We start from the raw sequence: 25,812 nt of genomic DNA, 5'->3' as shown, positions 1-25,812 counted from the left end.
AAATTGATTTTTTTTTCCCACATATGCTTTTAAGCTGAGCTTAATTTCTTCAGGCAATATTAAAAAAATTAGTAAATTCAAATATTTTTCTAGAGAACATGGATTCCTCTTTGGATAGCACATTAATTTGAGCTCTTTAATACTGAAGACAATCCCTTAAATCAACCATTTGACCAGTAGAACCAGTCCGGCACAGTGAAAATGAACAAAGATAAACAAATACAACTTAAAATGAGAAGAAAATTGCAAATGCTGCTTTATTTAATTCTTACAATAGGGAGGCACTTTTACATTAAAATACAAAACCAAAATACAGTGCAGAGGTTTCATTACAACTACAGTATCCTAAAATATTCCTGCATGAAAATAAAAAGAAATGGTGTCTGTGTGGGAAACTTACGTGATTTTTGTTTTCTTTAATTCCAAGTCGATACTAATAATCCCACCTGAAAAACATGTTTTCTTTGTTTTTCTTTTGTTCACACAGATTGATGTAACTGTTTGTAGTATTGCTGACACTTTACTCTGTTTCCCCTCAAACTAATTCTATGTGTACTTGCACAAGGCAAAGAAGCTTACTGAGGGCTTTGCAAAATTTAGTGGGTGCTGTTGAGATACTGTAAATTAAGTAGTTAAAGGTGTATTTTATGTCAAAATTCCCAATTCAGCTTCACTTTGAACAAGACCTGCTTATTTCAGTAGAGTTACTCTTTGTCTTAGGCTCAAATGATGCATGTGTTTGTGGGGATGGGAAGAGATCATGGAGGGATGCTTTCCTGCAGTCATTTCCCCTCCATACAGTCTGGATAAATGAATGCAGGTATTTTGTTTGTTTTTCATGCCATCCTAGAAAACTGAAGTAGTTTGGCAATTAGCCCCTGGGTGTCAGCTGTGTGGAACTCCTGCTGATAAGCAGCTAAATACAAATCCATTCTAGACAGACTTGGAGACCATTCTGAGGCTGGCTGGCGTGGAAGTCAGAGCAAACACTGTATTAAAGGGCACAAATGGGAAGCGAAGTTAGCAATAACACTGAAAGATGGCCTCAGATTCTGTGGTGCTGATGTACTAATGTTTGTACTCAACCATGAAAGAAACCTTGCTAATGTCACTAGGAGTATCTGTGGAGAAAGGCAATCCTCAAAATGACGATTGTCACAATCCATCCTTCTGTACATACATTTCCACTTGATTGTCTCGAGCAAAGAAAGCAAACCTCAGGTTGAAAATTCTGACAGATAGTGTCTCGCTGGTTGATTGATGGGGGTATACATTCATTGCTTTACAGCAATTCTCCTGCTATTTATTTTTTTGGGGGTTATCAAAAGCACTAGGTGAGCTGCGCAGGGAAGCTCCTGGTTGTGTTAAAATGAGATTGGAAGTGGAAGAATGCTCTAAGAATGATAAAGAAATACTAGAAATGCTTAAAATGAACACCTGAGGAGAAAAATACTCTTCTAATCATCTGTGCTTTTAAACTTGGCTGAGCAGAATATGGCTTTATGTGCGGATGTTACTAGCAAAACTTAGGCTTTCAAGTAGGTCAGAAATACCTGCAACGGGGTTTGCAAGTAAGTCTCTTCTGGGGGCTCTGTGAATGTGAGGTTAACCTAAGTAAAGGGAATACAATGGAATATTAGAGGGTGCTCCTATTGAGGAGTGACGAATTTGTCATAAATGGAATAAAAGTTTGCTGCAAGTTCTCAGCTTTATTTATCAAATTCCAGTTTCTTCTCCTATGATGAAGACCAGAGATCCTTCCCTCATGCAATTTTCTGTTTTCTAAAATTGCCTCAGCTGTATTTTAATCCACTTTGGAAGTAAATTACCTGATCTGATCCAGAACTCTGTTAACGATCTAAAGCTGGGTTCCTATGACAGAAGAATTAAAGTCGGTACAATATAACAAGAGCTATTTTCAAAAGTTAAACTACTTAAAAATATTTCCGTTTGGAAGTTGCTTTATCAGCATTGGTACAATATGTAAACATGTCCACAGAGAGCTTGGGCTCTGGATTCCAGGGCACCTTCTCCTTTACTGAAAGCACGTACTACAAAACCTGTAGAGATTTCTCTTTGTATATTACGTTTGGAAAAGTTTAAAGAGAATGGCTTTGTTTAGATTCAGATAGACTGCCAAAATTTGCAACTTGTAACTCTGTGCTGATATATGAAAATAAGATGTAAAACTTCTCTCTCCAAACTAAATATATCAAGGGCATATTCTGAACATGGAAGATAATTCTGGCTTTAAGATTTATCCCTGATATGGATAAAAGAACACTTCGCGGAGTTTTGATCTTGATTATGTCTCTTTACAGCTGAAAAGAGAAGAGATTTTTTCACCCACATTCAATATAAAAGGGAAGAAAAACATGCTGTTGATTATTTTCCTGGCACATCTTGAATAAAATAGTACAGGCTTCATTATGGCATGAGACTAATTATGCAAATTATATCTGAAAGGAAAAAAAGTTAAATTAAGAATTGAATGGCTACTCCATAATCAGTGGGCACGAGTGAGATCTAATGGAATTGTGTTTAAAATTGGCTTCATCCAGATCCAGCTGTCTGCTGTTGACCTTCACCTCCATGCAGCCGTTATAAAAAGCAGTTACTAACGTTGCACCCAGAGGAACATCTGCACAGAAACACATTCAATTAGGCCAAGGCATGCAACATCTTATATATTTTTCAGATTAGCAAAATCATGGGGAACACTGCATTCCCCCTGCATTAGTTCTCCACGGGAGAAAACAGTAATTTGGCAGGGAACTTTTAACTAAGTTCTTCTCCCTTCTGTTTAAGATTCTTTGAGATAAAGTCAGCAAAGTTGAGAAAGGTCGGTAACATTTGAAATATGCATTACAAGTCTTCTCCCATCCAGAAACCAAAAAACTATACCTAAGTGTTTCTCAGCAGCATTTCCTGCTGCTATAGTGAACTAATACTGTGTTTCCTGGAGTGCACTGTTCTTCTCCTGACCTACAAACAGATGTTTATGGGTTTAGAGGTCACCGAAAGAACCATGTTACTTCTGCCAGAAAGCTACTCTGGATTCAAATCTGCAAGTTCTCAAAAAGGGCACCCCTGGGAACTGCACACATTTTATTGCTTCCTTACTGCTTCTTGCAAGTGAAATATCTGTGAGAGACCCGCTTTATCTGTTGCTCATTTAGCTATTCTTTAGGTCATGGTAACATCGTATCATTGATGTGCTTCTAGCACACAATATGTAAAGCACAGAACCAAGCAGGTTTTGCTGTGAGGCTGTAGGGTACAACCACATTACAAACTAGACTGAAGGAGATCCGAGTACCTTCAGCAACCAGAATGAGGATACCTAGAAGCTGACATGAAGAGCATCATCTTTTTGTCAGGTGTTAATCGTTCTGTCTCTCCTAAAAGATTGCCATGGTCCAGAGAACATGAAACGTTGCTTCCTTGTGGTTTTTGTTGTTGCAAGCTGAGGTACTGCACATACAGTCCTCTAGAACTGTGTCCTTCTGCTCTTTTGGCTTCAGGGATAACGTGCTGCTGTCACAGAACTATGCAACACTCATTTAGCCTGTGCTGACTGTGTTGAATTAATTAGCAAAAAGGAATACTTCCAGCATGGTTACAAGTTTGAAGAAATGTCAAGTGTCAAAAATAGGCAGTTCTGTTTTTCATGAAAAACAGACATTTTTGTTAGGTGCCTCTTAACCATACAGTTCTGTGCACTTAGCTCAGCATGGGAATCCTTACCTACCTTTTTATACTGCTCAGTAATCCCAGAGACTTTCAGAGATGAGTTAGAAGAAATAAATGAGTTGGTGTAGTCTTAAAGTCACTTTCCAATGTTACTTTTTTTTCCTCTTTGGCAACAGAGATTGTTGCAGAAGAGGCTCCTGTGGATAAGGTGTTTGTTTGTTTTGTGGAGTGTGTTGTTGTTGTGGAAATTTTTTTTGACTTCTAAGTAGATACTGGATTTACATACAGGTCTTTTTTTATTAATTTGCAAGGTCTTAACTCTTAAGGCATCAGTGTTAGCAGGGTACTAGGAAGAATGACAAATATCGCAATGGTGGTGAGGGCTAAGAAATGACCAGAGTCAGTCAAGTTACTGTGGCTCAATTAACCTACTGATTCACCTCTACTAAGTCAACAGTCTTCAACTCTTTTAACAGTGAGCAGGCATTACAGAAACTGACACTTACCTGTATCTGACAGTACTGTACCATTAGCATATTCTCATCCTATTGTTTCCATTTGAATTGAACTTACCTGGTTAGTTGGTTTACCAGACATTGCACATCCAGTCAAAAATGAAATCAGAGGAAAAATTGGTGTATTTAGGGACTGAATCTTTATATTCCTGACGATCACTATTTAAAGACTTGTAGAGAAGTCAATCCCAGCATATGTGCCTGGATGCAGAGGCAACTACCACTTCAGACTGAAGCTGTGGTACCTACTGTGCCACCCTAAATATTTTGCGTTTATTCTGACAAGCAAGTCTAGATGGTGGAATCACAATTTGAGCTTCCCCAATGGATGCTACCTTGAAAAAAATGCCTAAAGAGATCATCTCCAAGGGATACACAGTTCTTAATCTCTTTCTACTCCTGTGTACTCTTCTCCTGCAGAAGAAACACACTGCAGATGAAGACTGGCTTTATCTGGGGCAGTGCTATGACAATGCGGCCTAAGAGTAAAATGGATGTCAATTCAAGACTGTGTTTCTCAAAATTTTAAGGGTTTCCCTAGGAATTTTGACTTAAAAAGTTCTGCTAGTAGGAACTTCATCTTGTAACCATGGTGTCTTTGCTCTACTGATTTTCAAGTTTGGGGATCTCAGGCTTTGAAAAATCTTTGTCTGTGGCAATGCTGTTTTTCTGCATGGTTCACACTGAAGTCAAGCTATTCTACCAATAAGCGTGTGTACACTTCCTGTATAAAATTCCTGTTTGTACTTGCCTTAAGATTGGGTATTTGCTTGCAACTTGTTTTAAACAAAATGTTATTTGCTATTTTAACATATTTTCTGTCTCATGAAGATTGTCAGTCATCTATTACCCAGAGTATAATTGTTAAAACTGTGTTTTGGACTTTCCCTTCTCCAGTTCTGACACTTAGTTTACTCATAAATGTCAGTTTTCTTACATACTTGATAGTTTCTAAACTGTGCCAGCTGATGGCATTTCAGAAAACACAGTGGTCACTTGTCCCCAGCTCAATAAAGCAAAATGTATTGCAAATCCAAACCTGTTCAGAGAGACTCATGCCTCTTAATAGGCCTAACGATATTCCTATTGAAAAGCTGACCCGCTCAAAAGCTGCATAAACTGGATGAAATAAAGAGCATTTGGGGAAAAAGTGTTTCTTATACAATTGTAGGCTTTGTCCAACTCGTGTAAGGCTGAATGTAATCAGGCTTCTATAAAAGAATAAAAAGAAAGGTAATTCACCTGGCAGGCCACCCAAGTAGGTAACAACATCTGTCATCATCGCTTGATGCAGGATAGACAGCTGCTCCGAATTGCTTTGGTCTGTATGTGAATCAACAGACAGTTCAAGCTGCTGCTTGGTTACTACAAGTCCAACCAACACTTTTCTGGGTGTACATAACTTCTTTGATTCCAGACGTGCTACAGTGATATTTCCAATGGTCGCAATTATTTCCTAAACAGAAGAATGTGGAGTCACAAAAGATGCCGCACGTAACTTTAACACAAAATTACACTTAATTTTGATACATTTTCTACTTGAAAGTAGAAAGAAAAGGTATGTTAGAGCTGTGTTTTAAAAATTGTTACCTTAAGTTGGAAAAGATATTGAAGTTGATAGTTGCTGTATAACCATCACCTTTGTAAACAAAGCCATTCATTTATATTCTGAAGCTTATAAGTGAGAATATTCTTGGGGGTGTGGGGAAGTCCTTTGGCTACGGTTCTGAGGTGAAATCCTGTTTCTTTTAAAGGCAATACTGCTACAACTTCAAAGGTAACCCAGTTTTTGCTGTACATTCTTATTTCAGGCATAGGCATGGATTAGCTATGATGCGCTATCGTGATCTATCTTGGGACACCTGATATAAATGTGTAAACAGGAACTTAAGAACAAAAATATCTGTTTATAAATTGAAACTATTGTTGCCATTGCTATAATACCATGACTACTTCTGTCATATTCACTTTTCTGCTTTGTGCATTTGGAAGGAAAGGCTAGAGAGACATGACATAATGGATACTACCTAATGTAAGAGTGCTTAGTGGTTGGTCCCTGCTGTAGCAATCATTAATAGTAATATATTTTCTGGACATCAACGTATGATCTAAGTGCCATGCAAAATATTAATTCAGCCTTCCAGCTCCACTGCGTGTAAGTTGTAAGTAACTTCTTTTCAGTTTGACTTTTTTTTTCAAAAGCTGAGTAGCGAGTTAAGTGAGACAAAGATGAGAGGTGTGATACATGAGATGATGCTTGAGCCCTGAGCTGCTATAATTGTAAGATCACCTGTGAGTCAGAAGAGTTAGAGTCCACTATGGACAAAGCAAGAGGCACTGTTTCATTAGAAACCAGGGCAAACAAAACACCAGTGTCTGTGGATGGGCGAATAGTCATAGTCACATTTACTAGCCAATCTTCAGCACTGTCAAGATTATCTGTTTTAAAAGAAAAGATTGAAATTAATAAATCTATCTGCTAATGAAAAATTAATATGGTGTTAAAAAAAAAAATAGTACTTCATCTGCTCCTATTGTGGAAAAAATAGTACTCATCTCCAGAAAAAAAATAAATGAATTTTGGAACTTTAAGAACTTATAATTCTTTCTAAAAACAAAACAAAAAATACCACTTAAATCCTGCATTTTCCCTTATCTTCTTTTCCTACTGAACGCTTTTTTTTTTCTGTTTTCTCTGGTCCAATGTGGAATAGGTGCCACATTCATGAAAGGTCAGTTTAAGATAATACCTGGAAAGACAACTTTACTCATAAATTGCTACCACTAAGTAGAAGATTGGCAGTTCTGCCACATTTTTACATTCCAAAGCAGTTCTACTGTCAAAATGGGAATATGCAGATGGGTAAAACAAATATGCAGATGGTGCAAATACATGTATAACTTCAGATGATGCATTCATAGTCAAGCTAATACGAAAATTACTGTTTCAAGTGCTATTTGTCATTTTTTTAATCTTTTCTTCCAGCATCTGCCCTTCCCTTCCCCAGTCTCATCTAAACTGATTTCTAGTATTTTTTTCAGGAAGCAGAAATCCTAGCACATGAATTGAGGTCATATTCAGATTTGGGGTGGAGGATGGGATGGGGATAAGAACAGAAAGACGCAGGGGTGATGAAAGTGTAGCAGCAGCCCCAAAGAAATAAGTCAGGAGGAGACATGGCAGTATGGTGTTAGTGAATGAATGGGAGGAAAGATGAGTAAATGTCAGTGGCATAGAAACCTCTCATGAGTTTGTTGGAAACATAGGATACGAAAAGCTGTAGAAATCTTTTGAAGTGGACTAAAGAATTTAAAGAAAAGCCCTTGGAAAGAATAGCAAGTCCTGGGATGAAAAGGATGGAGGATCAGACAGGGATTGAGGGGTAGGATAGCATCTGGGATATTAAAGTATGTAATGACGACAAGATTTGATGCTCAAGGGATGCCTCACTTTGGGCTCTCAAGTGTACCCAGGGGGGATTCTGGACTGCAAAACTTGAAATTAGGGCAGAAAGTTCTGGATTCAGGAAAGAACAAGTTATACACTCAAAACCTCTAGATATGATTTTCATTTAGAAACAAAACCACATACATAAAACTATCAGTGATCCTTTTCCCCATCCACAGTGTTCTTTTTCTGTCAGTAATACTATAGCTTTCTTCACTGATAAAACAAGGGGCAGGATTATATCTTTTTATAGTGAACATGTTCAATACTCCTCATCTTTTGCAAATGAAGAATATTCTTCCTAACCTAAAGCACTTCAGAAATTAAACGGACAACACCAATGGGATCAAAAGTCCTCATGCAAGCAAATAGCTTAGTTTTTTTGATTTTTCTTTTCTTGACAATCAAACAAGTCCATCACCATTGCAGCAAAAGGTATAGGAATAGACAGAAAAATACTTACTATAGTTTATTTGAAACTTTGCCATTCCAGTGCCAGGGTAGAAGGATCCTCTCTCAACTGTTACTAAGCAGTGTTTGCTTTGTTTTCCTTGAATAACTTCTTTTACACCTGAGTGTCCTTGATTCATTAGGTTCCAGGCACGAATGCAGCCATCTAGGCGAGGGTTAATCTGTAAAAGAATTACAGTACTAGGTGTTTGAATTCAAAGTTGTTTTAAAACAAATTAGTAATGAGGCGTTACTTTGCATATGAACTTATAGCTAATAAAATAGCCTTATCAATGCTATAGTTGCCACATTATAGAACTGAGACTAGGAAAAAACAAATGGCATGCAGTAAGTACCTCAGCCTTCAAAAGGCACTCCTGATTTAATATTATCTCCATTTTGTAGTTACAGATCTGTACAAAATAAATTGCTTCAATTTTAATGCTCATGCTGTCCTTTCGTTTAGATCACCACAGCTTTCCTATACCTGTAGGACAATGATAATTACTCCTGCTCCTTGTTCAAGGTTTTTGTCTTCTATTTGTACGAAAGCATAAAGAAATTCCTGAAATTACTTTCTGTTAGGTAAGGGAATGTTGTTGTATTGCTTCATACTTCTTCACTCTACTTCACTTTTGAACAAAAATTGAGTTTATTTTTTATTTTTTAAAAAGCATAGTCCCTAGTGTACAGTTACTTTTTGCCTCTCTATTTAGCGTGTCAGTTATTTTGAGGGTTCCTGGACTGAGAAGCAGGTAATTGGTTGTACTCCTCCTCATCAAAAGACAGAGCTGCAGAGAATGGAAGACTGAGTGAATCACTGGCCTTGACTAGCCTCAGCTATTGAAAAACCTAGTAAAAATGAAAGCTTATTGTGCCACCTGCACAGTGATTTCCATACCATAGCACGGCAAAAGCTAGCACCAGACACATGAATCGCTCTGAAATGCTCTTGCAGCAGAAGTGGCGGTGTTTTAGGGAATCTTAAGGCTATCTTACGAAACAAGCAACATAATTCTGAAAGATTAGCCCTTAAGAACTGTGTTTTTGTAACTGAAATGTAACTGAGGATAGTGTACAGAGATTTCTGCATATTTGCTTTCAAAACATGGTTAGTAACTCCATTTTCATTTTCTAAATGGGTTCTAAGCTGCTACTATGTCCCGTGTGACTGTTAAAGAAACAATACAAAAATACTAAGTCTTAATCAACATTACTTTTTTAGTTACCTGCTTAATTAGAGTGTCACCCACTTTGCGAGGCAATCCTGCAATGTACACCTTAGTTTCCAAGAAACCGTGTGACTGTTTGAAGAGAGTTCCCGGGCTGTTAATGTTCATCACTGCTTCTTTAGCTATTTTTACACTGATGCTGTGCTCTAGTTCTTCAACTGATATCTAAAATTAAATAGAAATGTTTATGTATACACACACATAATTAGAATACTCTTAAATGCTAATTTTATATACCTGTATGAAAGTATTATTTATGTACCTCTAAATATTTGACTTGTAAAATAGTTTTAATGTATTCGGTACTTATAGCACATTTAAACTTGAATCATAGCAACTGTCCATTTCCATGGACACTGCATAGGAGGATGACCTGGGTGCTTTTATTCCCACCCTACCCTCAGGAAAACACATGCAGCTGATTAGTCAGCCTGCTTTATGCTCTACTGAGCTTGCAAGAAGCTCGTTTCTACAGTTGTTCTACATCCCATCTACATCTGGCAGTTCTTCATGTCACTGTAACCTGCTGCACAGGATTGAATCTCCAGGTGGGACAGGGACAAAGTGGGCTCAACACCTGCTCCTGCTATTGTGAGGTATAGAAGTAGATTTTTATCTCATGCATGTTGTACTAAACTGAAGCAGGTCTGTGCAGAATTCTAGCTTCTCTTGGCCCCCTTTAAAAACAAACTTACTGGTGTTAATAATATGCTATTTTTTATAGATGGTATACCTGAGCAAGGCCTTTCACCTTAGGTATGCAAGCTTGAAGAACAAGCTGGGCTTCTGGTCTACCAAAAGTAAATCTTGCTTCCTAGGCAAAGTGTCTTATTGTTCAGCTCACCTTGCAATCATACTTGCTAATGATCTGCTGCTTCCCTTTTCATGACTACAAAGAATAATTCTTATGCTGCCAGGTAGTGCTAATTCTCATTATCAATGATGAACAAATGCCATGATTTCTCAGATGTAAGGCATCCTCACAAGTTTCTTGGTTGGTATTTAAGTCTGGAATTTGAGGGCATCATTTTAAGCCCTTGGAACAGTTGCTTAGTTTCTGCATACAGTACAGAATGTTCTCATAGGGGATTAAAGGAAGGAGAGGACAGAGGTAAACCCAGCTTACTATATGCCACAGGCCATCATTAATGGCTTTTCCTCCGCTGGTAACTTTTGTTCCAAATTCATTCCTGAATTGAATTTCAATCTTTCCATCACGAAGAGCAAGCAAGATCCATGCTGTGCTGTCAAGGGATTCTGCATAGAGTATAACTCCCTCTGCATCATATGTCCGGAAATCAAATTCTGCAGAAAATCTGAGTTGTGAAGAAGGAATCTTATTAATAAAGACAGAAAACCTAAGTACTGAAGAACCTGTGAAAACCTGTTAGTAAGGTTTTAGGGGAGAAAAAAAAATAAAAAATGCATAGATATTAACCTTTTGGTAACTCTGTTTCTGAGCAGTTGTGGTATTTGGATGTTATTAGTCAAATGCAGAATCTAATGTTGTTCATCTGAATCCAGGGAAATGTTTTGAGATTAATGCCTGGAGCTGGGATTTGAATTAGCCTTGGTTCAGTTCCCAAATCTGCTATGAGCTTTGCCTGTGAAGGATATCACATCTACTTTAGTAAGAGGATAGAGATAATATCCCTACTGCATTGCATGGAGATGTGATATGGGGAAAAACACATGATCTATGGCATGCTTTAGCTCAACAGGGCTGCCAAGTGCTGCCCTACAACAATTATGACCCAGCAATTTGCTACAGATACTGATGTCTTTGATACAGCACTCTTTAATTTGAGGATTTGTTGTCTGGACCTCGGCAGTTGATTGAATGTATACATAGTACAATTATGATTTACGGTACAGGCTACTGTAGTAGAGAGTATAAGTACAGTGAGAACAGCCCTCCTCTCCTAGAACTTCTGGGCTATATAAAACAGATTTAGCATGAAAGGAAAAAACAAAGCACACTGGAGTAAGGATTTGCTGAAGACAATAAAAGAAACAAGTATGGGGGCTGTAATTGAGAACTTGATTCACTTTAACTTCCAGTCTTGCTCTTTGTCCACTAGATGTCAGTCTCTCATGCAGACCTACAGAAAATCATTCTGTATTTACACGGAGACTATTAAGATAGTGTCAAACATTTATCATCTTCGAAAGGTCTTTCAGGAGAGCATTAATGCTAGGTCAACTTGGAAAAATGGCAGAGGAAAAAGTTCTCACTATTTATGTCTTTCTGTAAGATTCTGAGGCTCTGGGGATCACCAACTCAACGGCTATTGCTGCTGTTACTCTTGAAATTGTTCACTCAGTATGTCAAGGAGTGCTGCAATTTCAGCTACCACCGTGAAGAAGTCCAACAGTAATGAAGAGGTCACTACCTTTGTCAATTGTTCTGACAGCTGTAAAGGAAATCACACAGACAGTGCTGTAGACAAGGTACTGCACTTTATCACTGTCCTTGGAACACTGAAAGGAAGAACAGGATAGGGGGAGCCTTGGCCTGTCTTTGTTTCTCAGCAGTGTGTGTGTGTAACAGGAGGCAGCTTCTACCCAAAGCAGAAAGGAAGTAGCACCACTAACAAACCTGAAGCCATACCCATAGATGAGAATGGAAGCTATACAGTAACTTTTTCTTCTACCATATCTGAATTTCACACAGAGAATTCTAAATGTCTTCCTGTGTCTGCATCACTGACTCCCACCTTTCCTAACCCCTGCTCTTTCTTTCATGAGTAAGGTTCTATCACAAAGATGAACCAGTTTTGCTCTCCACGAACCAATGGGACCTACTGCCTATTATATCTACTGTCCTCAAACCTCTTTTGTTTTTTGCCCACTTAAGTCTGGATTTCTCTGAACTCTTTCTCCCAGTCCATATACCTCTTCTCTACCAACAGCATCTCAGCATCTGTAACCTGGTCTGTAATGGCTGGAAGACTCCAACTTGTTTATTCATATACATGATCACACCACATGCCAGTGGTGCCTGTCTGCCCCAGCTGTGTGCTGTTCCCTGGCTGGGACACAAATGCTAGTGGCTCCTACCTTCTCCTGAGGTGTCTGGAAGAAACCTGCTGACCTCTTAGTTTTGCCACATAAGAAAGCTGCTGTCTACACTGATTAGGTGTCTCAGGGACACAGTACAGTCAATAAGAGATGCTGTAAACTGACTCCAAACTGACTCTTCCTGTCTGCTTTCAAACAACTCTGCGCTCCCTTAAGTGATGGTGTACATAGGAACCTGAGTTAATTCATTCTCCATATAAAAATATCTTAATCCATGGGGAGATGGTGGTATAATTTTTGCATGCAATGTACCTTACGCCCTCAGAAAATTAAGGGAAAAAAATGTCCATGATTTCCAGGCATACTTTTATCAAAAGCAAATGCTTACCTGGTGACATTTGGCAATTTAAACTTTAAGTTCACAACAGGAATTCCTGTAAACTGTTCTGCCAGGTAAAGCAGTTCATTATTCTTTTCTAGGTTCAGTGGGATACACAGAGGAATAGACTGAAAATAATAGAGAAAAAAAAAGCTGTTAATGTTGCGTTGTGATATTCCATGAAGTAACTTCTGTTGTTGCCTGTTAGTCTATTTTGTTGTTGTTGTTTCTTTAAGCAATGGATGGCTTACCTCATTTTTTAAATTTATTTTTAACTTGAATATCTATTTGCAAATGAAATAGTGTGTTTCTTTTTGTTTGAAAAGTCCATTTCTTTAAGTTGTTGAAGGATAATTGAGGTTGAAACACAGTCCTGGTGGATTGTAACTATTTAAATATTTAGTTTTTGAATCAAGAATTCTAATCTTCCATCATTTCCTTTTCTGTCACCAGGGACTGATGACACCCACCTGCTAGGGTCCTGCCTGGTTCCATTATTAAAGCTGTGTGGAATCTAAACCTGATCAGGTCTTAGAAGGGAATGGGGCCAGAGCAATGTCTTAAGCAGATTTAAAAATCAACAAAAATCACCTTTTCTTTATCATTACTGATATACAACTATTCGTATCTGTACAGCTTCTAGTACTACTAGAATCATTTACCTGGAATAAAAAGAAGCAATTTACAAGTAGATTCAGTAACAGATCAATACAAAATCTTTGTCTGGCTGTTCATTGAATGTACTTGTCTTTCTTGAGCTCTGGAAAGGGATGTTGATGCAATCAACGCTCTTCCTTCTGGAATAGCATTGAATTAATATTGCTGAGAACAGTTAGTGGAGCTATGAAGCTCTTAAAGCAGTGTGTTTTCAGGAAAAGTCTAAAAGAGAAGTGCTAAGTATTTGTGGCAACTGAAAGTCCTAAAGCAGTATGTGAAACTGGAATTAATCAAAATATGTGATCCAAAGTCAAATGTGAATAATCACAGTCAGCCAGCTGCAGTAGGGGGGAGGGGGATGTGGACAGAATTGCTCTTATTCTTTCAGCTACCTGAAGATTTAAACAGACCGTATATACAGGAATTAAGTGCAAATTTAAACTAGTAAAATATTTGTTCAAGAAATGTTAACCATCCCTTCTAAGATGATGTTGATTTCTTTGTCTTCTGAAACTGATGTTATAATTAATATCTACAGTTTTGTCTTAAAAGTAAAGCACTCAGATTTGCTTTAGATACAGGTACCTATGCTCTGCATAAGGTAGGAAGACTTGCAGAATAGGCTTTAGATTACTTGTGTCCTTGACTAGTTGGAGCTTAAGAACATCTTTGATCTGAAATTATCCCTCAAAAGACCTCTTGTTTAATTTTCATATGATGGCAGTATAGCAGTCCTGCAGAACAGAACCAACAAGAATAGGTGTGGGAGGGCTCTTCTGTTCTCAAAATATGCTTTTTGTTAGTTTGGTAAATAGTTAAGTAGAGTACCCGAACTCGGACTCATGTATTCATGATGAAGCAGTTTTGTTAAACGTAGAGGTGCTCCTGAATTTTATGGCAACTCCATTTTATGTCTGCCAATATAACTAGTCTTTGGATTGCATATATTTTCAACCGATTAAACTATTTTTTCCAGTTTAGAGGCCTGAAACTAGCTTCCAGATAGACAGTTGATCACTTTCGAATAACCATATTGAAAAATAACATGTAATGAAGCCAGAAGATACTTTTCTTCTTTCAGGAAGAAGGAAAAGGAAATGTAATGAATACCAACGTTGTTCAGATATAAAATTTCAGGAAGAACAAACCAGTTCTAATACGCACATGCTAGCACTTGTACCAGACCTTGTTCAGGCTGGGTTTAAGCCCAGTTTTATTAGAGTGTGTTAGAGGTGTTTCTTTTGTTGGCAGTTATCTGAGCTTACCTCGTAAAACAAGTCTCAGCCTGCCTGAACCTTTCAGAGCATACAGAGAACCATTCACAAGAAAATCCCTGTACTGGGATTCTCCAGAGTTCTAAACTTTCTGCTACTAATAAGCTGAGCATGAACAGCCTATTTTGGCTGTGAGGTGCTGTTCGATTGGCAAGTTTTACTAAGTGCTTTTTCTTAAGCTATTGCAGATGAAAACTGCCGAAAACAATCCAGCTCAGGTTTTTTGTTGTTTTTTTTTTTTTGCCTGTTTGGATTAAAAAAAAAAAAAAAAAGAGTAATTCTGAAAGAGCAAGTGAAAACTTTTGTGCAGTCTAAGGAAAGCCTAGGAACATATGGGCAAATCGGAGTATTTTGTCTGAGTAAGCTGAACAGGCATTATTTGTTTGATAGGAAAAAGCTGGAGCTTATTTTGGAAGCAGCAGGAAATAGAAGCTTGCCTAAGCCAGTCTTTCTTGACAGGATTCCTGTAAATGCGCATGCATGAACTGAATGGCATCCAAATCCCTACTGGGTCTGCTTTGTGAGCCAAACCATAGCTCAAAGTCCCCAGCATTTCTCAGCGATTTTGAATCCATTCTCAAATATCTTCCTACTTTGTTGAATCTAACTCATCCTGTCATCAAGAGATATCCAACTTTGATTTTCCATATGGAATATTACATAGTGCAGTTTTACCTCACAATTCTTCATGTCCTTAGAGAGCTTGAACCCTTTCTTGCCATCACAATAGCAGCTATAACTTCCTGGAGAGTTTACACAAAGCTGAGCACAAATATCTTCAGTGCATTCATCAATATCTAGGAGAAATAGAAGCATATAGAAAGATTTATTAAGATTATTCGTGGTTCAGACTGAAAACTAACACTTTAATGGAATAATAGACAAGATGGGTTCTACAGCTTAACATGAATCCAACAGGTGACTGCTGCTAAGCTAACTAATGCTAACAGATGTCTCCTATGTAAAATGTACAATCCAGAATTACCTGCTGGGTGTATAAGCCCTAGTAATCTGATAAGGGCCTTGTGTGCAGAGCAGGGGGAAAATTGGTCTGATTTGTGAGGCAGTAAGAAGCTGAGCTGCAAGGTGGTTGCATTAGTGCAAGAGACCTCAATAAATCACTACCATTTATGGCAGAAATGTCGTTCTGCATCAGACCTTTTCATTTCCCAATGGATATCAACATAATTTAGAGTTATTAAGAATTTATATAGCAACTGTGTGGAAAAGGGACATGATTTTTTTCACGTAAGACCAAAATAATTTCAGGGCAAAATACGTGTTTTAAAATAAACACGTGTTAAAACAACACACAATAATCTTACAAATAACTAAGTTTCAGACAGCATCTATTTGTGCAGACCAATCTCATTTAAGCTGTAAGAAAGCTACAGCAACTTCATTTTCAATATTGCAGGCTATATATAATAGTTTAGAAAGGAAAGGCTATGTAAAAAGCCAATGTAACTGTTACATTTCTAATACAGAAATGAGCAAAATCTCTCCTGGATAAAAGCTCTGAGGGTGCTTTGGGTCCTCAGATTAAAGAAACCGCAATACTTGTTTTGAAACAAGTGTGAATAAGCAATTTTGTAGTAGCGTGTGAATTTTAAGTGTTCCATTTTATGTTAGTTTTTTCAGGACTAAAATACTTTTTTTTTTGCTGTTGCTTGAGGGGAGGAGAAAAAAGGGAAAGAAAAAAAAAAACACTTATTGTAAAATCTGCTACTTTGCAGCAACCATGCATAATCTCCTTCCAAAACAGTACACCATGTTTTGCAGTCTGGATGCTACTCTGATTTCTACTGTTGTTGCAGTTACAACTACGATTTGTACACTGCTCAGCCTCCAAGTGCATGCAGTTTCTCCATTACTTAAATGGGCAACAACTCATGAAAAGGACCTTGTAATTGGATGAAGAGTTCTTTATTATGAAAATGTCTCATCTTCCTCACCTTTTCCTTAAATGATCACTGCAAGGGAATTGTGCTCAGGCTTACGCTCCCTCCTGCACATTCATCTCAAAAGAAAAAGCTGTACTGTCCCTTACTACAGGTAATATAACCAGAACTAAAGTTCTGGATATTCCTACTGAAAGGCATAGGATGCAATACAGAAATCTGTTGTTGTCTTTGTAGTATGTTCAAGCTGTGTAGAACTCGACACCCAGCTCCACCACTTGCCTTGCTTCCATTTCACTAAGACAGTGCTCTGTCCTGGAAGGAGATGATAAAAGTTCTTGTTGTGAGTTCTCTGCATTACAATCATGGCACTTCTAAAAACAGCAAGGTCATATCAGTTGCTCTGCATGTGGTTCCACTGCCTGCCCTGGGACAGCTCACTGAGGATATTCTGGGTCAAAAAGATGTATACAAGACCTTAAATCTTTGACCAGCAAGTATTGCCGATGGTGTTTTCCTGTTCTGGCAAAAGGTTTCATGCACATCGAAAGGTAGTTCCTAACATATAATTGGAGAATTGATGACTGCAGCTTTTTGGATTGTTAGAATTCTAACTGATCTTAGGTACGCAGCTGCAGAAAAGGTCACAGAGGAGATTTTCCTGCTTCTCTCTGATCCTTCAAATGCCTCAAGAATCCAATAACTCAGGTAAGGGGATAAAATAAGTTGTTAATGCAGAAATACAGTAATGGATGTTGTAAAAAGTTCATCTGACAGCGTTTTGCAGATGGCTTGTGTGTTGCAATGCCTTAACTTGAATTATTTTAAGTTAACAAATGTTTAAATTTAATTGTGACTGTACCTGAAATTGCAGTCTTCAGAGGTGAATGTCTGCCAATGTTAAGAGGTCTTCTTTGCTCAGATTTGGGAAAGCTAACCTATTGAAACGTGTTACTCTCTATGTACATACAGGTAAACTCCTGCAATTGTAAATTACCAATGCTCTGCTTATGGCTTGATTCCTTCTTCATTCATTTTGGCCTTTGTCACCTGTAGTACTACTTAGGTGAGTAAGATAAAAGGGTGGGTTGCAATATCTAAGTGCTTATTTTAGAGTTTGAATCATACTTCTTTCCATATGCCTCAGAGATAATGCTCACAAATTAGTCATACAGCAGGATCTGGTCAGTTGTTAAGAAATGTTTTGCTGGTGCATAATTGCAACTGACCCTTCCATTTCCTCTGTCTGCAATTAGATCACCTCTCTTTCATTTGGCATGTGTAATCCTTTCCATTTGGAACTCATTAAACTGTTTATGGTCTTGACGGGTGTTACCTAACCCAATAGACTGCAAGATCAACTTGGTACAAGGGGTTCTGTGGTGAAAGTCATTTTCTAATAACTTCTGGTGACTTGTGGTGTGATGTCCATTTAAAACTAAGACTATAAAATGATGTGTTAAAAGGTCAAGCTGGTTCTGTCACTGTTTGTTTTTGGCTTGGTAGGTTGTTTTTTTGCATCTTATCATACATGCAAATGAGCCAAATTCCAAAACACAGCCTAGGGATAGTATGCAGTGGGTGAGAAGAATGCTTTCTCTGTCCTTTCCTGTTCTGCCTGTTTTGGGAAAAATAAATTTCATTCTCAGTATGATCATTTAGGGCTCTGAATAGGCTAGGAAATCCACTTAGGCCTGAGCACACAGAGAAGAGAAGGGAAAAAAAAACAAACTCTATAGCTTGCTTCGCTGTGGAGATCACACAGAATTGTAGGGGTTGGAAGGGACCTCGAAAGATCATTGGGTCCAACCCCCCTGCCAAAGCAGGTTCCTTAGAGCAGGCTGCCCAGGTAGGCGTCCAGACAGGCCTTGAATATCTCCAGAGGAGACTCCACAACCTCCCTGGGCAGCCTGTTCCAGTTATCCGTCACCCTCACCGTGAAGTTCTTTTGCATGTTGGTGCGGAACTTCCTGTGCTCCATCTTGTGGCCATTACTCCTTGTCCTGTCCCCACAAACCACTGAAAAGAGGTTGGCCAAATCCCTCTGTCTCAGTAAACCATAACATTCGATGTCTCCCAAGAGCAGTGGAAGTAGAGACTCTGAGAAGCAACTCTTTTCCTAAGCCTTTCCCAGAGAAGCATGACACTGTACAGACACTTCAGGAGGCATTGCTCCCTGTGGAAGATTCTTTACCGCTTCTGGCACATGAATACCCAGCAGTACAAAAGTAAAACTATAAGCACTAACTAACCTGTAGCAATAGAGTAAAACAGAGTATTGAATTCTCTGAAAGCAGCAGTTCATTTTGAGCACGTTGCTCAGGCCCAGAACATGCAGAAAAACAGAAGCTTATGAAGTTGTTATGAAAGCTTATTACACACTGCCTGACAGACGAATTTCTATCATTTAATCAATTACTTGGAGACTGGTACCAGTCTTGGGGGTGTGAGGGGTGTAAATTTCCATTGCCAAAATGAACCTAATGTTCAAGAGTAAGGTTTCCTTCCAGAGTGTCTGACAGCTGCAGAAGGATAGGCAAGCTTCCTGCGTAGTTATCAGTCTTCTTCCTCAGCAGTTGTTCTACAATCCCTGATCAGTCCAAATGAATGTTCCCATGCAGAGCTAATTGTCCTGTTATAGAAATGTTGACTTGCACAAGCTGGAGGGGACTAGGGTGTTTGTTTCCTTTTAACTATGTTAAAAATATCTTACTTTCTTCCAAGTTGTTGAATACAACTTTGCATGCTTGTTTGAGCAATTTCAAAGGCTTCCCTCATATCCATCCAAACGTCAGTCCCACATCATTGAACAGCCAGCTGAAGCTTCTCATGCAAACCCATGAATCTGAGCAGCATCCTGGGTTCAGAGAGCTGCTTTCAGTGGAAGACTGAAATAACGTACTTCGGATAAGTTGCTAAGGTATGATAAAATTGGCCATAAAGGAGCTGCAAACCATGTCCTAGAGGGGAGGTGTTCTACATGCTGCTAGGGAAACAGTCATTCCCCCAGAGCATGGATGCAGCTAAGCAGCATTTTGTGTGTGTTAAACAGTTCATGAGGAAAAGGTAAAGTTTTATTCCCTGTCTCAGATTTTCAGACCAGGTGCTAAGGAGGACTAATACCTGGAATGCAGATATGCTCTGTCCTGTTGGATTAACTGGTTCAGTCACCTCTTTAGGAGGAGTTCCCCATCCAGAGAAGGGAGAAGAATATGGGGAGAGGCATTCCAAACTTTAGGTAATTCTTCAAAATATGGTTTTAGCATGCTTTATCTCCTAGGCACTGACCGAAAGCCAGGCCCAACTAACACAATAAGCATACTTGGTCAAAATTGCTAAGTGATCAAAATTGCAAGAAGTATGAGAAGATTTGTATCTAGAGTTGTATGACTTCTATGAAACAGACTTTTTCTACCGATAGTGTCTTGTAAGAGGTGGGGATGAAGAACTGCAGCCAACTGCTCCCAGAAATTCTTGGGGGAAAAAAACTCTTCCACATTATTGTTACTGTCATCACAGAGATGAATGTGTAATTATATGCAAACCTGATTTTCCTAGTACGAGTAATTGAATTTTGCCACCTACGTGTAACATGGCAATGAAAAACTAATGTCATTTAGTCTTTCTGGAAGGCTACGTTCCTGTCTGTCTACACAATCCTTAGATAGGATTTGATGACTCATTTAATGTGGTTACAACCAGATCTGAAAGCTTAGCAGTGTTATTCTCCATCCAGGAGGTAAAACTTGCTGGTTTAAATGTCCTCATCTTGTAATCTTTTGGGATCCCAGTTTCAAAAGATGAAAAATACTTAAATTCAATTTGATGCAGCCCACGTATCTGCAGAGAGTAGTGAGAATTAGATTAATTGTGGTGAGGTCTTTCCCATTCCAGTGCACGTTGTTCAAAATGGGACACAAAATCGTCAGAGTTTTAATCCTGTAGTAACTGGACAAATAGCAGATGTCTGAATATATAATCATTACTATTAGGCAAAGCTTTGTCACAGGAATGCTGCATGAAAAGCCACACAGCAGAAGATTCATAGCCAGCAAGAAGCTGCTTTTGCGTCTGTTTAGACGGTAACATAGAAGTAGCATTTAGAATAAAAACTAGTCACTGATGTATTTTTCTTAAAGGCAACATCAAAAATTTCCATTCATAGCAAAACTCTAAAAGCCCATTCTCTCTTTTATGACTGAAATTTGATTTCTGATTTGTGTACTAAACAGAAACTTTGACAACAGGCGTAGTGAACTAAAGTACGCTGTAGGACAACTGCAAATTCTTCCAGTACTTGAAAAGGTTATTTTATGATGGTCTTTGTCAGAATGGCTTCTTGCCACTTTACCACAAGTTATCAGTACTTTTCAACTTTGCCTTGAGGGTTTTTCTATCGAATTTTCATTTCAGAAAAGAATACTCTTGAGAAAACGTTCTTTTGATGTAGATCTTTTTTTTTTTCTCCCCTCAATAGCTCTTTTTCTGGAGAGAGAATTTTTTCACTTTAAACGTGGGGTCTTTGAAATATATGTATACACATATATAGATGTGTATATATATAAACACACACACACATGTGTTTCATGCAATTGTTATCCTTTCACTTCCAGCTTAGAATGGAGATCAACTAAATCTAATGTGATTAGTTTCCAACATATCTAGAGACCCCAAGGGAGATTTAGACAACTTAACGTTATTTAAAATTTCACTAAATACAGTGAAAAGCTCTTTCTGGTATCTTAAAACTAAGGACATATAAAGGACAGAGAGACAGAGTCCCTGGCCATGAGAACTAAATAAGCACCTAAACAGCCTATTATGTGGATATAGAGAAGCTGTTTAGATTTTCGAGACCAATAGATAAAGTATGGGTTTAATTTCTGGTGACTGTGTCCTTATAAATATTTTTTTAAGTGTCTCAGCTGGTTTGGAATTGCCAAATAAGTACTTTTAATTGCTTTTTCTATAACCTATCTTGAGTTAGGCGTATATTGAACTGGCTGATGTCAAATATTCCATCCTTATAACTGTAGTGATGCTTAAAAACAGGGTATAAGACTCTCTAGTAATGTCCAGATGCTCAACATGTTGCTTCAAGTTATCTGAAAGAAACTTACTGGCTGGTTTGAGAACTAGGACAGAAAGTCCTCTCTACAGTGAGACAGGTGACATTGCTCATATGAACTCATGGAGTTGTTCGGCATGCAGCAAACAGGGGAATACATGGTAACTCCCGAATACCTGGGAGCAAGTCACTGCAACTGCACATGCTGCACAATATTGCCTGCTTGGGCCCTTGAAAGAACAGTTGAGTCATATCACAATACACAATATGAAGATTAATCAATGCACTACTAGAAGAGATGCTGGAGTTTGTTATAGCAGTAGACTCAAGAATGGAAAGAGGAGGAAGAGAAAAAAAAAAAAGCTGGGAGAGTGGCACAGGACCTACCTTCACAGTTCTTGGATGTTAAATTATATGTGTAGCCTTCTGGACATTCACATTCATATTTCCCCAGGGTATTCTTACAGATGGCTGTCCCACAGATGTTTGGGTATAATACACATTCATTTATATCTAGAAATACAAACAAGTTACTAAAAACAAGTTAATCTCTTGCATACTATTTTTTCCTAACCGAAACTGTAAGAACTTAGTGAGGCTGGCAAACTGTTTTCCTTGCTAGGTTTGTCATGATTTTATAGCAGACTATAACTATAGCAGTAAAGACTTCTGGAGGTCTGTGAAAGGCATTTCTGTATGCCCTCAGTGAAAAATGAATTTTCTGCCTGCCTATCTTTAACATTTTCTCACGTGTTCTGTGGATAACAGGAAAAGAGATGCACATCTAGGAAGGCAATAAGAGAAAAAGAGTCTGCAGATTTCCTAGAAACTAAACCACACTGCATAATAAAATCTTATAAAAACGCATACAGAAAGACAAGAAATAATTCTATCAGTTTCTTGCATGCTACAATCAATTCATGTCACAATCTTCTTTGAATTTGCTATGTTGACAGGTGTTCAAGTCACTCACTATTTCCTTCCAACCATTTTAGTGTTGTTTCCAATTTTTCAATGTCGTTTTCAAAATGCAGATGTGACAAGTGGATATAACATATCGTATCAATCAAACTAAATGTTTTGTAGACAGAGAAGTAACAGATCCCTGGTAGTACTTCAATTCCCACTTGCACATGCAAGGATCATGCTATTTTTCTCCATGGTTTTGTAGTAGTTGTTGGAATAGCACTGCATGGGGAGAACAGATTCTGTTACCTGCTTGTGAGGACTCAAAGCATTTTTGAAGTCAAAGCTGTCTAGGATACAGTCTACTTTTTGACATTTGCCTTGTGGACTTCAAATTTCTTGGTGTACAATTTCATACTTGGACATAAGGAAACATGTAAATCCAGTTTATCAAATGACCTAACTGGTACTCAGGCTGTTTAGTTCTTACTATTATTTGCCAATCTGATAGTCTTTAAATGATCAGTAGTCAGATATGTACTTACATCACTACTGAAAATAGTGTAAAGCTCTACTTCTCTGTGAAGACTCTTTTGTATTTGTGTATGTTAGCTGGTTATTTCCCTTTGTCTGTTACTCACTGATTCTAGTGTTAACTAACTGAAAAGAACTAGCTCTTTTTTAGCCAAGCATTATGCTAAAACTTCTGCAAAGAATCAGAGTTAGTTCTAAACTTTTGTCTCGTTGATCTAAGTTATTAATTGTTAGTGTATGTTTCTTTGAATTTTTTTTTAGACAACTTTTCCAGCATCTTTCCAAGAACTGCAGAGATTCTAACCAGCTTATCTGCTATTTGACACAGCAGCCATCTTATGTTCTTCTGGAATTTCGTTTGAAAGTATTCATTCACAAAAATATTGAGACTAAAGGTAGAGACAGTGGCAGGTCTGGCTTCTTGAGTTATTTGATGTTACCCAAAACTGTTGGCACAGTTCAGGGGGAAAAAATACTAAAATAAAATTAGGTTACTTGGCAATTCCTACTCAGGAAAAAAAAATACCTATGAGTTAATAACTGTATTTTTTTTTCTGGAGTAGAATGCAGCTTGTAGGTCATGGTCAGTAATAATAAACGCATTTAGGTACAGGGAAAAATTATTCTGGGTGAGTGAAAGAGAAATACTTCTCTCCATAAAGAGCATTTGTAGATTCATTAATAGATTATTCTCCAATGAACTTATAACTCTGAAAAGAAGGGCATCACAAATTAGGAGTGACTAAGCCTAAGTCAGTGTTTATCAGAGAGGATTTCAGTGGGAACAATGTTAGCTGGTTGCACCACTCTATATTCTTGTTTCAGCATGCCTAAAGGATAACAGAAACTGGTTAGTGTTTAAAACAACCTTTACAGTGCTCTAATAAGGAATTGGTATCTAGTATCGTGGTATCATTCTTTTTTGTTTTGTCTTTTTGCTTGTTTGTTTTGTTTTAAACCCTGTGTTGTTTTAACCACCTCAGTTCATTCATCTTTTTCACTACACAGTTGCACAAATGTTTGGAGTAGTGTAAGACAGGAGGTGGGATGAGGAGCCAGGCTGAAGCAGGCCTGCTTCTGTCAGGGGCAATGCAAGCTTTTGCTGACTTTTGCGGAACTTTTTGCTGACTTTTTGCTGAACATTTGCGGAACTACTAGACTACTTTCCTCTCTAGCTGATAGGCAGTGTACTGTTATGTAATGAAATTCTCCTTAAGACTCACTTCCTACCTTTGCAGTCCCGTTTATTTGGAAGCATAAAGTAGCCATCTTCACATAAACAACGGTAGCTTCCAGGTAAATTAGAACAGCGTTGGCTACACCCTCCATTGAAGTCTTCACATTCATTTATATCTAGAACAAAATCAAAACAGAAATCTCTGCTCAGAGGAAAGCATTCATTCACACCTCTGTGACTGTAGGTATACTTAAAGATCTGATAGTATTCAGTGTTTTATATGTAACTGTGTTCCTGAGAACTGATATTGTGAGGAGATTGGAGACTATACCTTCTTCACAATTCTCTCCTTGCCATCCTGGTTTACAGATGCATGTGTATTTGGCTTGTCCATCTATGCAGTCCTTATATCCATCTATGTGGCATGGCAGAGGGCTACACTGGTTTGAAATTTCTGTGGGAGGAAAACATTAGAAATACTTGTCATTTAGGGTTGTTGTCCCTCGAGGATAGCTTTAGTCCTTCTTTCTGTCTTCCTACAGGTACCTTTCATAAAATAGGAAGGCATTGATGCGTAAGATCAAATATCCATACAAAACTCATGCTAAAAAGCCACCAGTACTCCCCCTTTGTCCTACAGAAAACAACCAAAAACCAAATGACTCACTAAGCCATCTTAATCCCTGCAAACTGTGACAAAAGGAAGATGATCCTATTTTCATTAAATTTGAAGGACTTATTCATTCCACTTTTAAAAGAAAAGCGCTCTGCCTCGTCAAGTTACCACAAATTTCAGTAGAAATAGCAAACTTTCAGCACCAAAAATTTGAGAATACAATTCAAGTGTTCATTTTCTCCATTCAAGAAGAATCATGTTCAAGAACCTTATACCTCAGGTTGCCTTTGCTACCCGGGTTCTTTGGGTAGACTGGATACATTTGTGTCTAACAGTCACCTTTCACAGATATTAACTGAAATGACAAACCAAAATTTGGATTGGAAAGAGCAGTTGAAGACTATGCATACTGTCAAGATTTCAGAAAGGAAGGCTCAAAATACACTGTTTGGGACAGAGAACAGAATTCACTGTCTTCTTGCTCTACCCAAAATACATAAGGTCTTTTAACTTTTTGCACCGTTTTCATAAATTTACGTCAGCACACTACGCAAGGCATCTTCACATTTGCTTTTCTTGAATATGCTGGTAGCTTTACGGATTATTTTTCTGTAGACCTCTCATAATTACAAATATATTGTTTCTACCTCAAAATTATGTTCTTGTACAGTTCTGAGATGTTGTTTTGAGGCACGCTTTCTAAAAAACAAACAACAAAAAAACCACTAACAAAACAAACAAACAAACTAAAAGAACAGACAGAATAAGAAGGAAGTATTTTGTGATGTTCAGATTCAAGAAAGTAGCAGGAGAGGCAAGTGTTCCTGGAAACTGAAAGTTGCTGTGATTCTGTTACTAAGGCCTCACTGGATTTCTTAGATGTTTCTTACTTTACTGAAAAGAACTGAAGAACTGATATCCATAGAATTATATGTTTAGCT

The 25,812-nt window shown here is 38.0% G+C and overlaps 1 protein-coding gene across 2 annotated transcripts in view; it reads right to left on the bottom strand.

The window, feature by feature from the left end:
* Positions 1 to 232: 232 nt before the first annotated feature.
* PROS1 (protein S) overlaps positions 233 to 25,812 on the bottom strand; it is a 35,168-nt gene continuing 9,588 nt past the window's right edge. The window contains exons 5-15 of one of the 2 annotated variants that reach the window (XM_084306156.1): positions 24,587 to 24,709; positions 24,309 to 24,431; positions 22,026 to 22,151; positions 15,345 to 15,466; positions 12,748 to 12,866; positions 10,465 to 10,654; positions 9,336 to 9,503; positions 8,120 to 8,288; positions 6,499 to 6,647; positions 5,451 to 5,664; positions 233 to 2,641 (exon numbers count right to left, since the gene is read on the bottom strand). In XM_084306156.1, the coding sequence (XP_084162282.1) occupies positions 2,496 to 2,641; positions 5,451 to 5,664; positions 6,499 to 6,647; positions 8,120 to 8,288; positions 9,336 to 9,503; positions 10,465 to 10,654; positions 12,748 to 12,866; positions 15,345 to 15,466; positions 22,026 to 22,151; positions 24,309 to 24,431; positions 24,587 to 24,709 (1,649 nt within the window). In that variant the 3' untranslated portion in view covers positions 233 to 2,495. The remainder of the gene's footprint in view (positions 2,642 to 5,450; positions 5,665 to 6,498; positions 6,648 to 8,119; positions 8,289 to 9,335; positions 9,504 to 10,464; positions 10,655 to 12,747; positions 12,867 to 15,344; positions 15,467 to 22,025; positions 22,152 to 24,308; positions 24,432 to 24,586; positions 24,710 to 25,812) is intronic. The other variant, XR_014619338.1, reaches the window with a different exon arrangement.

Source organism: Netta rufina (genome assembly GCF_964035555.1).
Source record: "Netta rufina genome assembly, chromosome: 1".
NCBI classification, from domain to species: domain Eukaryota; kingdom Metazoa; phylum Chordata; class Aves; order Anseriformes; family Anatidae; genus Netta; species Netta rufina.
This window is presented reverse-complemented; position numbering and strand designations above follow the sequence as displayed.